At 37.0% G+C, this 17776-nt stretch overlaps 1 protein-coding gene across 2 annotated transcripts in view; it reads left to right on the top strand.

Moving 5' to 3' along the window:
- The first annotated feature begins 3416 nt into the window (after positions 1–3416).
- Positions 3417–17776, top strand: part of LOC150100293 (intermembrane lipid transfer protein Vps13-like) — a 654685-nt gene continuing 640325 nt past the window's right edge. For both annotated transcript variants that reach the window (XM_090402852.1, XM_090402853.1), the window contains exon 1: positions 3417–3553. In XM_090402852.1, coding sequence (XP_090258978.1) covers positions 3443–3553 — 111 coding nt within the window. In that variant the 5' untranslated portion in view covers positions 3417–3442. The remainder of the gene's footprint in view (positions 3554–17776) is intronic.

Here is a 17776-nt window from a genome sequence, read left to right on the forward strand (position 1 = left end):
ACTTTCAAAGCTGTTGGTATATTAAAGAGCTTTCTTTGGACAGAGAATGGTGGAAAGCTCTTATCTGCATGAGACTCAACCCATCTTGAGGATGGAAGAGAAGAGGGAGAAGTGGCTTCTCTCAGATACTTTAATATCCATAGATAGTTTGTTGAATTTCTGATGGATAAATATCTTAAGCAGCATGTGATAGAAACAAGGCTTTAGTGTTTTGGATTTGGTGATAAGTTCACAAGATGTAGTTGTTAATGATTTATTAACACTGCTGCTGGTTGGTGAGCGTGATCAAAGGTACTCGTTTGGAAAATGCCTAAACAAGAAAAGGTTTCTACCAAAAAAAAAAGGATACATAATCATCCATTATAAAGTGGGTGATTATGAGAAGCTCTGTAGTCAACTTGCATCAATATGTTGGTTTGATGAGTTGTGCAGAAAAGATGTTAACAGTGCATGGAAATTCATAAGGCAGTATCTGACACAAGCAATGTATAGCTGCATACCAAGAGTTGTCGTGTGTGGGGGGGGTCCCCCCTGGTTTTACCTCATCTGTCCCTTAGGACTGGTTGAGGTTGTGTCCTCCAATGAGGGTTTCTAAGTATGTATTTTTTGACTGTAGATCCATGTGTGTTCATGGGGCAGTTTGCCTCTTCTGAGGGACGAAAAACCTGAGTTTCCTGGTGGGAAAACCCTCTACTGTATGCCCACAGATGCAAACCCCTTCGACACTTCTGCACATGTCAGAAGAAGGTGAATCCATTCTGATAATAAGGTAATTAATCCATCTTGTGGGATGAGTTGTTTATTGTTACATGTCGGAAAATTAACTTTTCTTTTATGAACATTGAAGTTTTTAAAATGGCAACTATTTTGATTGTGTAAGAGTTGAAAACTTTTACGTTTCTGCATGTGATTTCATGTGTTGGTAACAAATTTGTACATCACCTTATTCATTTCTTCCCTTCAACATGAATTGACTCTTCTTGACACTGAGCCAACTGAGGGTCTCAGATCTGTGGTCGGACAGTACCTCAATGTGAGACTGGCTAACTGACCTTTCGTTGAAAGAGACCAGATAAAGGTTCCTTACATCATAGATGTCAATTGAACCCAGTCTCTTTCTGACCAAAGGGCTTTGTCTGTACTGACTGAGCTACAGAGGCTCATACCAAGAGTTAATAAAGTAAACAGAATAGGAGTGCAATGTATGAACAGTGAAATCAAGCAATCTTTGTTGAAAAAAAAAAGTTCTGAAGAAGGTACAAGACAGTTAGTGGCAATCAAATCTGTGAAGAGTATAAATTACAGGCTAGGAAGGTAACGAGCATGGTGAAGGAGGAAAAGATGTAATATGAGAGGAGATTTTCATTATTATATTAATTTAATTTAATTACAGCCAATAGTATTTAGTCTTTAAACACGCTGCTGTTGAGGGATTCCAATGTATGCATGCACACTAATGCATTTTTTTTTAATGTAATTTGTATTGTTGTTTAATAACTGTACCGATGATGTCTTATGATACTTAAGATGAAATATTTACATATTATTAAAAAGTTAATTATTGTGGCATATATGCGAATTTATAGTTATGAGAGGAGATTGGCTAGTCAGGCCAAAGTAAATTCAAGGAAATTCTTCTGCTATATGGTAAGCTAAAAGAAAATAATTATGGCAGGTTGACACTGGTGGATAGTCATGACAGCAGAGGGATTGCAAAGAATATAGTGGAATTGTTGAATGACCACTTTATCAGCATATATTATATTGGTGTAAATAATGCCATGCAACACGTAGAAGGGAGACAAGTATTATGAGGATTGGAAGTGAAAGATTCAGAGGTGTATCAAGTGTTGATTTGGTTAGATATTAATAAGGCTATGAGAATGGATGACATATCATCACATATTTTTAAAGAATGTGCACAATGTTGAAGTATGTCCTATCTCATAATGCAAAGCACATATCCTTATGGACATGTATAATTCTTTGCATTATGGGAAGGGTCACTACCAGACTAGTTTCAACCTTTATTGAGGTCTCATCAGTGGGATAATAAGGCAAGTGATGTGAAGTCATTAGCCTTTATATACAAGTTGCCCAGTCGTGAAGTTACTTCACATGCCAACTTTGCTTACACTTGGATAAAGGATTAAACCAAGAATATAATTTCTTGGCATCTTTAATTTATAGTATAACCAAGTGGAAAAACTTTCAACAAATATTCATATTTTATAATAAAGTGGTTGTAGAATTTGGATAAAGGAAATGGTTATATGAGGATACTACTGGACTCTGCAAAGGCATTGAACAGAATACTGCATGAGGAAAAAACTATTACAATTTAATGCAAATTGAAATGGATGTGAAGCTGATGCCATGTTTTAGGGGTGGCTCATTTACAGCCAGACAAAATAAGTGGTATGTGGCAGAGTGGAATTTGGGTGAATGAGGAATACTAGCGGAGTGCTTTTGAACTCTCTACTAGGGTCACTATTCTTTAATTTATATATTAATGATATAAGGAGTGATTTAAGGGGAGAGGGATATTTGGTTGTTTGCTGATAACAACTGTGTAGGCTAAGGATAATGGTTGTTAATTTAATGTTGCAAAATATCTCAAAGAATTGTAGAAAGACATTGATAAGTATTCAAAATATTGACACTTGTGACAGAACCAGAACAGCAGATGTCGATGCTTTCTCATCAGCTTATTTTCTCATAAAATATGTTATGGTCTAGCTCAGTGGTTCTTAACCAGTGTTCCGCAGGAGGAGAATAGGTGTTCCGCAAGTTCTGGAATTTGTAATTTTTAAATTAATTTGTCAGCACAAATTAATTTAATGATGGTTCTATTGATGTTTAATTAATTATTAAGCAACAATTAATTATCAATTATTGATTAATAATAAAAAATCAGCTAAATTACCAATTAATTATTAATTTATACATTACAAAATAACCAAGGTGTTCCGTCAAAATTTCAGGATTTGTGAAGTGTTCCGTAGTCAAAAAAAGTTTGAGAAACACTGGTCTAGCTAGTGACTTTAGTTGAAAAGACCTGTGTTTAAATCTAGTTTAGGATGCAAAAAAACCTTTGATTCATTTGATCTTATTGATCCATTCTTATTATGATATCTTTTATTTTAAAATTAATAAGGTAAGTTTCTCTTTTTTTTTCAGTTTTTTTATTATAATGATGTTTGTCATAGCAGTCAGTTCATTAAAACAATAGTTTTTCAGAATCACTAAATATTATTCCATTAATTTATTATAGTTAATTTACATTTAATAACTTTGTGGTTCGTTCACTATAAATATTTCTTTTATTCCAGAATAATTATATATTGAGCAAATTCTTATATAAAACTAATGCTTTTTGCTGTTTTGTATAGACAAATCTCAACAGCTCTCAACAATAGCAGAGACTTCTGCTAATGAAACCATGCCTAAAGAAGTTGATTCTTCAACTATAATAAATTTGAAATTGGAACAACCTGATATTGTTTTGATTGAAGATATTGAAAGTATTGATTCAAATGCTATATTTTTAAATGTGAGTATTTTTATTCATTTTAGATTATTTTAATAAGTTACAGATTATCTTAAAATGTTGAAAACACAGTCTGACAAACATGAACTTTGATGGCTACAATGTTTCTGTAGGATGTATACACTCAACAGAAATGCTTATATATCGTCATTGGCTTAGGAATGGTATGCCATTCCTTTCCTTGAAGTGATAATTCACTTCAAGAATATGATCATTCAGATTTCATGGAGTGAAATCTGAAAACATTGATGCAAGAAAAGCAGGATAATCTAGAATTCATAATAAGCCTTGCCATGTATTGGCATAGGGAGAATCTCAAAACAGTCCCTTACTAGAATGCTATTCCACCAAACATCACTATGTTCATCATGTGTTCTACTTGGAAACATTATTGAGCTTGTGCCATAACAGTATGCTTTCATCTTATGCCATTTGTTGAATAATTGTTCAAAAACTATGCATAATAGTGTACCCCATAGTTTAGTTAGTTTGTACGGTGCCTGTTGGTTGGAAAGATCTAGATTAGCTAGTCTCATACAGAGACTAGCTAACCTAGTTTTTTTTTTGTGTTCTTCCTGGAAACTTAGGCTTTTCATGTGGCAAAAACTGGCAGACTGACCAGTAAAACAACATACACAATTTACAAACACAACAAACAATGCACATAGGATTAAACACCCTATTATAAGCATCCTAAGAAGCCAAGTTACTGCCCATGACAGGAAATCTAGCCTAACATGAAAGGGAAGATGGGATGGGTCTGCATATGAGGAAACCTTGTTTTTTATTATTTCCCTGGTATAAGTCACTGCAGGGAGTTTGTAAAAGCCTTAGCCATGATATCCAGTCTTTCTGAATATATAATATAAATCACAATTAGAATGAAATCTTCCAACCATATTTGATACTTTTCTGTGTAACCTTTACTAGTTAATATGCATGATATTATGCATCTGAAGAAGCATCTGATATTATGAATAACAAAACTATTAGTTTGATTTAAATGTTATTAGAAAAGTAAGACAGAGTACACTGAGATTTTATTATTATTATTCAGGCCTCCATGGAGTCAAAAGACTCATCACGGGAGGTCCTTCCTAAGAAAAACAAAGTCTATACTCAAGACTCATCGTGGGAGGTCCCTCCTAGGAAACACTAAGTCTATCATACCATTCCTTAAACTCATTGACTGTTCTCGCTCTCACCACTCTATCAGGCAATGCATTCCATGGTTCAACCACCCTCCATGCAAAGAAACCACTCCTCACCCTCTTACTCACAATTTCCTTTTGTAACTTCCAGGGATGGCCCCTTGTCATCACTCCTTCCTGCTGTTCAGCCAACCAAAAGAACTCCCCAGTGTCAACCCTGTGACCACCTCTCAACAGTTAAAAAGTCTCAATCATATCACCTCTCCTCCTCCTCCTATCCACCAAACTCTGCAGTCCACATTACCTCAGCCGATCCTCATAACTAACATTGTACAGTCCTGAAACCATCTTTGTTATCTGCCTTTGTACCCTTTCCACAGTTAATTTATCCCCTTCGAATCCTGGGTACCAAATCTGAGAACAATAGTCTAAGTGTGGTCTGATCAGAGTCTTATACAATGGAAATTGCTGCAATAGTCCTTCTCACTATTGCAGCAATCCTTTGTGTTACCTTCACCACCTTTGCAATATGTCCCCTAAATCAACCCCAGATCTCTTGTCTCCCCTACTTCCTCTAGTATAGCTCCTCCAATAAAGTATGCAGCATCCCATCAATGTGTCCGAAACCTCAAGACCTTACATTTTTCTGCATTAAACCGACATCCAATTAATTTTCCCATCTGTCTTGCTTATTAAATTATTATTTTTCACTGTGGTTAATACGTGTGTTTCTTTTAATTATGATCGCACCACAGGTTTCATTATTTTAAAAAAAAAAAAAAAGTTTCTTACTGATCTTTTGTTCTGAGCCATCTCAAAAGTTTTTAAAGCTGTAGCTTCCACCAAACTTGATATGATATCCTCCGGTAGTGCAAATTAAAGCATTAGATGTATTTTAATTGCAGTAGCTCTCAGAGAAATTTTTTAAACATTAAATTATTAAATGTTTAATCAAGTATTATACTTGATTTATTATGGAACATTAATTAATACTAACATAAATAAAAACTATAATGAACTGATTAAACACAAATTGAAGTGTGTTTGGTACAAAAACACTTATTTCACAAGTATGTTATCACATCATCAGAGTTAATAGTGAAAAATTTATAGACTAAAACATATATGATGGAGTAATTACTTATAATTAAGAAAATACACTCAACGTTTCAACGTATGTATTGATGTTATCATCAGGAAAACACATGGTGCTGTCATGTAGCGACACTGTAACACAGTGTCGCTACATGACACTGTAACATATGATGTCGAATGCGCTATTGTAATATCTTTATTATTATAGTTATCTAACCATTAGACTTTTAGCATAAAGAAACAAACTCTCCCTTTTCAGTACTAAATGACTATACAATATGATTACTCAATTACTTCTCTGCTTATTAAATCAAATTACTGAAATTAACTTACTCACGAGGAGGTTAGCCAGTTATGCCAAGTTATCTCACAAATTATATTCCAGTTAATAACAATTCAGAGGAGTCTCTTATAAATACTTCTTATTAGTATTTCTTATCAGTCCATCTATAACATATCTCCTAGATTACAAAAGGAATGTGCAACAAAAGGTGGAACAAACTTATAGAGGCTATGTGTCGCATACACTCATCCAAAGGTCCTGCACTAAAGTCCCTTTGCCTTTCCTTTCATCTCGGGCCTTTGGCTTTCTGGAGAGTCTTGCTTCAGGGGGCGTTTTGTCGGGATATTGGCGGTCTTTGGACTGCAATTTTCCAGTACTCAAAAAGCTCAGGCAAGAGGTTTCAGCATACGGGCTTGAAGATTGCTCTGCGGCTTTTGGCTTTGGTTGACCTCCCGTGACAAAAAGACATCCGAATGACACTGCCTCGGGTATTTACATTGGCTGTTCTCTCGCCATTCCTGGATGTTATGTCCTATGGATCGTACTTCTGGAACTTCTGCCTCTAACTGCCGACTCCGATAACGCTAACTGCCCCTACCGATGTTCGGCTCAGTCCCTTTTTACTTCACTTTCTCCAGGACCTTGCACCAAGGGTTGTAACCCCCGAAGAATTTGGCACGACTCCTTGATCTTCTGTTAAGACTGACCCGTTCTTTCTTCTCTGTGCACTCCTTTAATCCTATCTTGTTGGGCAGCGGAAACTTGTCTGAATGTTGCGCAACTCTTGTTAGCTCGTAAACAACTTTCTTGTGCCCTTATACATAGCTATTATACAAAGTTCCGGTAGCAAAGCGCTACCTTTGTTTTTTACATTGTGAAATTTTTGTTAAAGCAGTAAGTACAGTCAATTCCCATAGGGTTATTTACATTAATATTTAGCATAAAATATATAGAGACAAATAAGGTTATTTTTGTAACAATCTCATGAGACTTGACCTCTGTAAAAATCGATGTAAAGTGCTTTGGTATTTCCAACCTACATCGAGTTTAATTTTATAGTGGAACTACATTTAACACATTTCTGCAGTCCTCTTATATTAAGGTTTTCTTGCGTTGGGGTTCTGCCATCATGTTCTGGATGCTATATAGGTTTCATATGGGTCCTCCAGAATCTTGGCATTACTAATCCATCAGTCTTATTTAGATTTGAATGAGGTTTCAGCATCTCACAAGCTTCCTTGGACTTCCTTTAAAACCAGGTTTAGGTGCATTGTAGTGACTTGGTGCCTGTCCATTTAATTCTGTGATATGTTTGAAGTGCATGGTCTGATAGGCCTGTTTTAACATAGTGGAGGAATTTAATGTGCCATTTATATTTGCCTTTTCTTATTGGGATGTTGTGCCCTGTTTCCCCATATGTAGGGTAGGTTGCAGGTGCACTGAATTTTATAAACCCCTGGGGTGGACAAGGAAGGGAAGGGGATCTTTGGATGAGCTGAGTAGACTTCTTAATTTTACAGAAGGTTTGAGGGTTGCCTTAATGTATTTATGTAGTGTTCTGTTTATTTTTTCTGATATTCCCCTAATGTATGGTATGACTATGGCATTCTTGTAATCTTTTTTTTTTTTTTTTTTCGCTTTCAATGGTGTTATTGTGGAGAATCTTGTGAAGTGTTTTTTTTTTGTTGTAGCCATTTTTTTTATAAATGTTTGGCTAATAATTTCATATTCTTTGTTCAGCACCTGCTCATTGGAGCAAATTGTTACGGCTCTATGCTTGAGGATGCTGATGACCCCCCTAGTTTTTGTGTTGGATGATGGAATGAATTTTTATGTATGTATTGGCCTGTGTGAGAGAGTTTGCAGTATATCATGAATGAAAGGCAGCATTCGGGAATACGTCTGTTACACGTCTTGCCTCAGGATTTAAACAAGAATAATGGATTAGTAATGCATTGAAAATGCATTACTCTTGAAATTTTCTAGTATGTTTGGTTTGTTTAACAATCTTTCAAAGTAATTACTCCAGACATCTAGGATATCCTTCAGTTTTCACGTCACCTTCATCATCTTTTTTTTGTCAACTTTATCATCTTAAGCGCATATGGAGTTCAGTGGAGATGACACGTGCATTTCATGGTGCTAAATTACCTGAAGAGAGCGTCGTAATTTCAATTCTAGTCACCTACTAGAGGAACTTTTACTAAGCCTTTTTGCTGGCCTGGTTGACCAAGAGGTTAGTGTATTCGCTCTCCAGCCGAAACGCTGTGGGTTTGAATCCCTCTATGGGCATGGATGTTTATGATTGTCTGTATAAATACTAGTGGTGGTGGTAAACGGTAGATAGCATATGGTAGAGTCCTTTTACAGTACTCTTTCCTCCATTTCTAAGGATTAGTGATTTCAACAGACTCTAGAACATTTTGCCACTTGGCCAACCAGCCGACCTGGTTGGCCAAGTGGTTAGCGTATGCTCAATCCAGCCAAAAGGCTGCAGATATGAATCCTGCTGTGGGCATGGATGTTTGTGATTGTCTGTGGAAATGCTACAAGCTTTGCCATTGAGACAACATGGTTTGGTTCTTGTTTTCAAACTGCTTCAATTTTTCTTCAGTAATGTTTGTATATTCGAGTCTACAGTTTACCTATAAAAGCTGCTCATCTTTAATTCTTTTTAAAACTTTCATACATACTGTTCTTTTTGATGTAATATCAATTTTTATCCTCTTTGTTGCTAAGTAATGGTCACTTCCAATTTCATATCCTCTGTACACTCTTGTATCTTGAACCAGCATGAAGATATCACTATCAAGAATGATGTAGTCAATGAGTCTCCTCATTGTCTCCTCAAGTCCACATGAACTTGTGCACATCTTTATGTTGGAACATATGTTGGTAATGACTAGTCCATGTCCTGAGCAGAAATCCATCAAATGTTATTATTACTTTTATTATTAGCTTTGCCCTTTTCTCCAGATTTTCCAAAAATTCCTATATGCCTTGTGGGATTCATTTCCTACTCTTCTGTTTAGATCTCTTACAAGGACTACTTATACCATTTTCTTTATGTCAATTGCCTCTTCTAATGACTCCAAAAATTCTTCCACTTCTTCTTTAGATTCAATTTGATTTTTTTTGTTTTTTTAATGGAACAAAGACAACAAGGATCATACTGTGCCAGGACTCAGGTCACAACAATGCATATGGTAACTGGTTAGTAAGGCAATCACAAACATCCATGCCCTTGGCGGGATTCGAACCTGCAGCCTCTTTGCTGGAGAGCAGATACATTAACCACTTGTCTACCATCTGTGGGACGATAGGCACATATAAGTTTCATTGCCCATTTTCATTTTCATAGTGAAGCATGCCCACATCACTCTATTTGAAACTGCCGTCCAATCAAGGAGTTTAACTTCTTGTTTGGTGTTGAATGTTATTGCTACTCCTTCCTTTCCCTGATCATTATTGGCTGAATATAACATCCTGTACTTATTATTTACGAAGATCTCACCTACTTTTGTTCTTCTTTGTTTCAGTCATGTAAATTATGTCCACGTGGTACTTTTCCAATTCTACTGCAAGTTCAATTTCATTTCCATTAATACTCCTTATACTGATGTTTCTATCTTCAGTTCTTCTGACTGATGGGTTTATTCTTCTTCTAGATGTTTAGTTGGAGCTTGTTCCAGTAGCTGACTTTTCGCTGTTTGCCTTGATTCCTGACACAAACAGCGGGGACCTTGTTTAATTGGTGATGTCCCAGCTGATATGAAATATCGTGACACATGTACCATCATATTCATTTGTAGTTTAAGCCAATAAAGAGTACAGTTTGGTTGGCTGAGTCCTCATTCATTCAGTACTCAGTAGATACCTACTAAAGGAATTCATCACATGAAGGCGAGGATTGGACATTAGGTCAGAAGTCCCATTCGATTCTCCACATTGCTGAAAAATAATGTGGAGTTTTCTTGCAGTTATTTGGCTTTGACCTTTGAGCGATCTATTGGAAATTAAATAAAATTCATGTCTGAAGATTAGATGGTTTAATTCTAGTCAATTAACATGAAGTCAGAGTTGTGGCAGATTTTAAGAATAAATACTCCTTTCTGTTATGGCCAAGCTTATTGGTTTCAGATGTAATGTAATATGTTCATTGGTTAACCTATAGAAATTATTCCTGTGTAGAGTACGGATCTGCTTTTTAGTATGCAGTTAAGTTGCAGTGAGCTGACTAATCATGTAAATTATGCAATTTAAAAAATCAAGTGTTTAACAGAAACTTATATTTTAAATGGATGTATGTAAAAATGTTTTTTTCCAGATTTATTATGGATTCATTTTACATGTCTTTACTCAGAAAACTTTTGCAAAGCTGTTCATATGTATAAAATGGCATCTCTTCCTCCCAGTCTACATCACAGCATAATTTTTTCTTTTCATGTACTAACCGGTTCAGAGAATGAAATAATGCATAATTTCAGTACTTCCATGCAAATTTCAAAACTATGTTTTTTGTGTGTAGCTCAGTAGAAGTGGCGTTTGCACTCTACAGCACTTGACCGCACGACGAAAGGCGTTCGAATCTAGTCGCTGACTAGAAGAACTTTTTCTAAGCCTTGTCTCGACCGGTTCCAGAGTTAGTCGATCTCTGGCATGGGCTAGCGGGTTTTTTCTCCCGTAAACTCAAGAAAATTGGTCGTCGAACCCATACTATTTTCAGACATTAAAAATATTGTGTTAGGCTTATGGACCACCAGATGGCAGCACTTACTAGCTGCCTTCTTCACAGCATGCTGATTAATTAGTGATAGCCTTGGGCCAGCTATCTCTGATTGGCTGGAGATTGAACTGCCCACTCAGTCTCCAAAAGTTAGATAGGGCTAGAAAATGGCCTCGCCTTCTCCCTATATGGGAAATCTGTCTGATAATTATATTCACTTTCGATGAACAGACTTTTTGAAATCTATTTTCCGTATAGCGTTTTCATCCTTGTGCTTTGTCTTGCTTGTGTTCCTCATCTATCATATATTTCGTATAGATAGATGACCCTCAAGGTGTTTTTTTTTTATTTGTTTTGTGTCCATAGAGCTGTTTTTGTTGCACAACTGTTGGGGGGGGGGGTATATGAATGGCTAATGATGACTACATAGGGTCTCTGTAACTCAGTTGGTTTCAACAAAACCTCTTGGTTAGAACTGGATATGAATCCCCACTTAAAATGCAGTAATCTTTTATCATTGCTTTTCAATTGAAGGTGAGTTAGCTGATCTGATACAGGTGGCAGCCCCCCCCCCACACACAGCTGGAAACTCAGGTTTTTCATCTGTAGACAAGCAAACCAGTGACCAGAAATGCCCAATTTACTCTCAAAAATGTGTAATTTAGGCACAAGACTAACCACTAACCACTACATCCTATAACTATATTTATAAAAGCCACTCCAGGTGGATTGTGGTCCTTTAAGTAATACAAATTATTATTATTATTAATATGATATATGTAAGTAACTCATCTTTATATATTCATATATCATATGTTACCATAAAGGTTTTTTAGAATTCATAAGTAAAGCTGAATATTTTTATAATAGGTGACTCCTAGTGTTAACATGTAATGAACAGTAGATACAAAAGTGTATATAGTACTGTGTCTGTGAAAGTAAGAGTTTAAGAAGAAAGTAGGAATCAATTAATGTTTCTTGAGCAGATAGAGGCTGTAGTTTTTGTGAAATGTCTCATGAGAGAGAAGTTGTTTTGAAGAACAGTAGATGGAATGAAAGAAAAAAAAAAAAAAAACAGAAAATGGAGAATTGATGGTGCACGCTTCAGAAGATCATTGTCCATGAAAAGGAGACATAGGATAGAAACATAACACTTGTGACAGCAATTGGATGATATCTATATGGAATTTTGTGAATGTTTTCAGTAACCATCCCCCAAAATGTGTGATGCCTCCATATCAGGTGGTTTTGATGAAACCTCAGGTTCAAAGACCATGTTTGAATCCTGTCGGACACGTGAGGAACCTTTATCAGCACTTTCATTTGAAAATGAGTTGGCTAGTCTCTTGAAGTTGACAGGGATTTTCTTCCTGAAATCACAAGTTTCTATCCCACAAAATATGCATAGTGGCCATGGCAACACATGCAGTTTACATATGGAAATAAATATTTAGACATAAAACTATAACCCCCTTTATTCTAAAATTGTAGTTATGAAAGCACATCTCAGCTGTTTGTTGACCTTAAGGTTCTATAAGTAGTGTGAATTATTATTACCCCAAATGAATGTGTTAAAAATCTTAAATCTTCCAAAGTTTGGCTATTTGGGATTTATATAAAGTTAGCAGTTGGAGGCTGAAGAAGAAATATAATAGGTTTTTTCCAGAAAAGGTTACAGATATAATTTAGCTTAAGAAGAGACATCTCATTTTGTTTACTGAATTGGGCATAATCACAAGTAAGGGGAAGTGAAGTTAGATCTTTCTTCTGAGAATTAATACAGGATATGCCCTATGATAAATTTAGTTTATTCCTTTACCCAAGTGTAAGCAAACAAAGTTTGGCCTGAAGTATCTTCAGGACTGAGGCAACTTGTGGTAAAGGTGGGCCAAGCTCTCATCGCTCCTTGTCTCAGTATCTCCCATAATGCACAGCACATCTCCTTACTGACATGTATAATGCTATGCATTAAGGGAAGGACCACTACCCAGACCAGTTTCGACCTTTATCGAGGTCTCGTCAGTGGGAGCCAGACCCAGAAGCAACGGAGAAGTCATATTTACCTGTATGAGTTGCCCAAAGGTGTACCACCTTATTATTAAAATATTCTGGATTCTGAGAAAGATGTTGGAAGTTTTTTCCCCCCACTTGGTTAGACTATAATAAATTTAGTTTAATCCTTTACCCAAGTGTAAGCAAACAAAGTTTATGCCTGAAGTATCTCATGGTAAAGCATCTCATGGTGAAGCAACTCATGGTAAAGGTGTACCAAGCTCTCATCACTCCTTGTCTCAGTATCTCCCATAATGCACAGCACATCTCCTTGCAGACATGTATAATGCTATGCATTAAGGGAAGGGCCAGGATATGCCCTATTTTATCAGTACTGAGGATGTTGCTCAATTTGAATATATATTTACATTTAACATTAGTTTTTCTTTTATAAAACTAGAAATTGTAATATAACATAGGATGTAATACAGAATGTTGTTATATTATTTGAAAACAAAATAATAATGTATGCTCATAATTAAAATCACCTCCAGTGATTTAAATTAATATCCATAGGTAACTTTCATGGAACATAAGATTTCTTCCACTGGTAACTTTGTTACTGAATAATAAAATCATTACATGCACTCTATCATACATCATAATGGTAGTTTGTTATATACTCAGTAAAGAGAGGTATACTGTGGGAGATTAGGGAAATGAGATTTTTTTCACTTTCATTAAGTGAAAAAAATCTTACTTCAGATCTCCTGCTTCATTCTCTTCTTAGCCCTGCTAATCTCTTGATGTTTCTACAATTTTCAGTTTCATGCTTTGTTGATCAGGATGTCAATCAGGAAATAGTAAACATGCTATTTTCTGATTGAAGCTCACTTTGTTCTCCTGAACTTCCACCATCACATATTCAACATTAATTCTGTCTACTCTAATAACTGTTGCTTCATTCTCTGCCTACGGGTACTCACTCTGAAAACACTTAATATACACTTGCTTACAAGTTTTTCTTATTTTCCATAAATCCTTCAGCAATTGTAATGAGTACATCTCATGGAGACACTGCACTGAACAAAATCCTGCAAATTTAATTCGCCTCACAATGACATCTTTGCCACCATTGTTCTGCCATGGATTGTCACCATACCACTAATATTGAATTTAAACAGAAATACAAGCTTTTCTTAAAATAAAATAACTCAGCCTAAGCCTACACACACTCATATAAAACAAAAAAACTAGAATGAATTAACCATATTATTACCTCCCGCGATGAGTCTTTTGACTCCATGGAGGCTTGAATAATAAAAATAATAATAATATTAACTAAATTAAGAAAGAATGACTTATCTTTCAACAATGCTAATAACCAGCAACTTATACAATGCACCACCTTGGGGCAACTCATGCAAAGGTGGTATAACTTTTCATCACTTGCCTTAGTATGTCATTATGAAAAGCACATCTCCTTGTGGGCATGTATAATGCTATGCATTAAGTAAAGGGTCACTGCCCAGACTGGTTTTGACCTTTATTGAGGTCTCATCAGTGGGAGCCAGACCCACTGATGAGATAAATTAAGAATCCCTTCATAACGTGCTCCAGGAAATTGATGAGGCACGAGATTTAGGAGTGTTGGTGGATAAGGAATTGAAATTTAGGGGACACATTGCAAAAGTGGCCAAATCAGCTCATCAAATCACTTGGTTGCTGAAGAATACGTTGACAAGCAGAGACAAGCAGGTTATTGTTCCTCTGTATCGAGCCTTGATAAGACCCCATCTCGACTACTGTGCTCAGATTTGGTTTCACCTAGGTTTCTTCTTGATGGGGAGGAGGTGGAGAGGATCCAGAGGCGAGTGACCAAGATGATAGCAGGTCCAAGATCATAGCCGCTTGGTGTCGCACTGATTAGATCGTCGGCTTGTCGAGAGCTCCTGAAAAGATTAGTAGTATTTTGTGTTAATATTAGATATTTTACTAGAATTTTAAGTAGTATTGTTTGCTTTTTGTTTCTTGGTGTGTCTGTGCAATTTTTGCGTGTTTTCTGTTATTTTAATTATTATTTTTAAGAAAAGATAGCGTACACATGGCACCGATAAAGAAAAAAATGGCGGCCAGGTCGCCATGTTTGTTTAAGAGTTTTGATGTAAACGAATTTATGCAATGTGCTGTCTGTGAGATGTATGCCTTGAGAAGAGCGGTGGGAGTCTGGTTAGAAAGTGATAGTGGAGTTAATATGTGTAGAAAGTGTAAAGAGAATGAGGACTTCAAGCGTATTTCGTGTGTTGAGAGTGATATCATTAACAATAGTCAGAATGTAGAAAATGGCGGTGTGCTAGAGAATTGCGTGGTAGTGCCAGATAGGTGTGAGAGCATCGCTGAAAGTGTAAATGAAGGTAGAAACACAGAAAGAATGGATGATTTGATCGATAATGCAAATGGTGAGATAAATGCGAGTAGTGAAATTGCCCATTTGAATGGTGCGATACACAGAGCTAAAAGACAACTGGAGCGTATGGAAAAATGTGTGTTGAACATACCGACAAATAACTGGCGGAAGTCTGTGACGGCAAATAATAGAATGTTCGTAAACGTCAATAAAATGAAGGAGCGAGTGCTGTATGGGGATTCGCTATTAAGAGGCGTAATAATTGAGAGTTTAACGAAGTCGTACCAGCCGGGTGCAAACATAAAGGACGTCAGGGAATCTATTCGACTGCAAAAACAGAGGGTGAAAGAGATGATAATCGTGGCAGGAACGAATAATTTGAGAGAGGACAAAATGAAAATGATAGAGGATGTGAAGGAGTTGTTTGAGGTAGCAAAAGAGAAGAGTGAGAGAGTTAGGATGGTGAGTATCTTACCGCGGTATGACAGCGAAGTGTTTAGAAGGAGGGCCATAATTGCCAATGACTTTATGCGTGGATTATGCATGGAGAGGTGTGGAATTTGTGGATGTGTGGAATGAGTTCGATGGGCGAAAGGACTTATATAAGATGGATGGGTTACATTTGAATGGAGTTGGTGTACGGAGACTTGAAAGAGTGTTGATGAATGATGTGGAAGTGGATGTACAGACTCAGGGAAACTAGATTTATTAAGAGGGGGGAGTAGATATGCAGACTTTAGGGGGGCTGTTAAGTGTATGAATGAGTATATTATGCCCGAGCGAGTACGACGGACAACAAATCAGAATGGGATAGTTAGTATAAGGCATCAAAGTAGGGATGGGACAAATGGGCTTCTGCGATTCATGTACACTAATGCCAGGAGTATTAGGAACAAGAAGGTAGAGATTTTGGCCATGGTTGGCACTTCCAGGCCACAGGTTGTCGGTATTAGTGAAACATGGCTGACAGAAGATGATAAAGCTAGTGGGATTGAATGCGACGGGTATAGCGTGTTCAGGAGTGACAGGGTGAATAAAAAGGGGGGAGGAGTGTTATTGATGATAGCTGATGAGCTTCAGCCAAGGAGTATAGAAGTTGAACTCCAGGATGGGGAAAAAAGCACATTTGAGGCTGTTTGGTGTGAGATAGAATCTAGCAGAACAAAATATACAATTGGGTGCTGCTATAGACCGGGTGATGGAGTGGATGGTGGGGATAGTATGCATAAGCAAATAGAAGAAATGAGTGGAAGGAGGGTAATTATTATGGGTGATTTCAATTATGGTAACATTGACTGGAAAGAGGAGAGGGCACATGGGAGGAAGGAATTGGATTTTATGCGGTTATTAAGGGACAACTATCTACGGCAACACGTATTGGAAAATACCAGGGGGCAGAGAGTGCTGGACCTAGTAATTGCAACTGAGAATGTGGCTGTAACGAACATGACCATGTTGCCACCAATTGGTGAGAGTGACCATAAGGTCATGATTTGGGAGGTGGCTAAAGGAGTGGAATTTACAATTAAGACAGGGTACATGTGGAATTACCAGGCTGGTAAGTATGACAAGCTTAGGTGTGTGCTTGGCTCAATGCCATGGCATGTAAAACTGCAAGGGCTGGATGTTGATAGTGCATGGGAGGTGGTTAAGAACGGTTTACAGGAGGCAATGGTTGACTTTATACCAAGAGTCCGAATAATAAATCAAGTAGGGGTTAAATGGATGAATAACACTATTAAGCTTGAGCTGCAAAAAAAGAAACAGTTGTGGAGGGAATTTAAGGAGAAGGGTGACCATCAGGTGCAGGAACAGTATAAAGCTCAGGCCAGGATGGTAACAAGGGTGGTAAGAAAAGCAAAAACAGATTACGAAAGGAAATTGGCCACGCAGGCTAAAGAGAATCCCAAACAATTTTTTCAATATGTTGCAAGTAAAAGGAAAAATGCTCATGGTAGAATGATCTTAAAAAATGCTGAGGGTAGGGATGTAACCGAATCAGTCAATATTGTGGAATTACTGAGTGAGCACTTTGCAAGAGTATATCATCCAGGTGGTGACTTTGCAGGAATGGAAGAACCAACAGCTTATACTTGAATTGTGATGAATGAAGTAGATGTAACTAGTCTATTACAGAACCTCAATGTCAATACATCCGTAGGATTGGATGGTATACCAGCTCGTGTCGTACGTGAAGCGGCCAAAGAATTGTCAGTGTCCTTGACCATTTTGTTTAATTTGAACCTCAGGACTGGGTCAGTCCCAAGGGGGTGGAAAGAGGGGAAAGTAGTTCCACTGCACAAAGGTGGTTCCAAGGCTGCTGTTGAAAATTACCGGCCAATCAGCATAACAGGAATCATTATCAAGGTCTTAGAGAAAATAGTCAAGAGGAAAATACAAGATTGGATAGAAGAAAATGGAATACTGTATCGGGGACAGCATGGTTTTGTGAAGGGTAGGTCATGCCTCAGTAACTTGCTCACGTATTATAACACAGCGACGACTGAACTGGATAAGGGTAATGGGTTTACAGTGATTCTACTGGACCTTGCTAAGGCCTTTGACAGGATAC

This window comes from Typopeltis vanoorti, chromosome 13 (assembly GCF_054136105.1).
Source record: "Typopeltis vanoorti isolate ZY-2024b chromosome 13, IOZ_Tvanoo_1.0, whole genome shotgun sequence".
Taxonomy (NCBI): domain Eukaryota; kingdom Metazoa; phylum Arthropoda; class Arachnida; order Uropygi; family Thelyphonidae; genus Typopeltis; species Typopeltis vanoorti.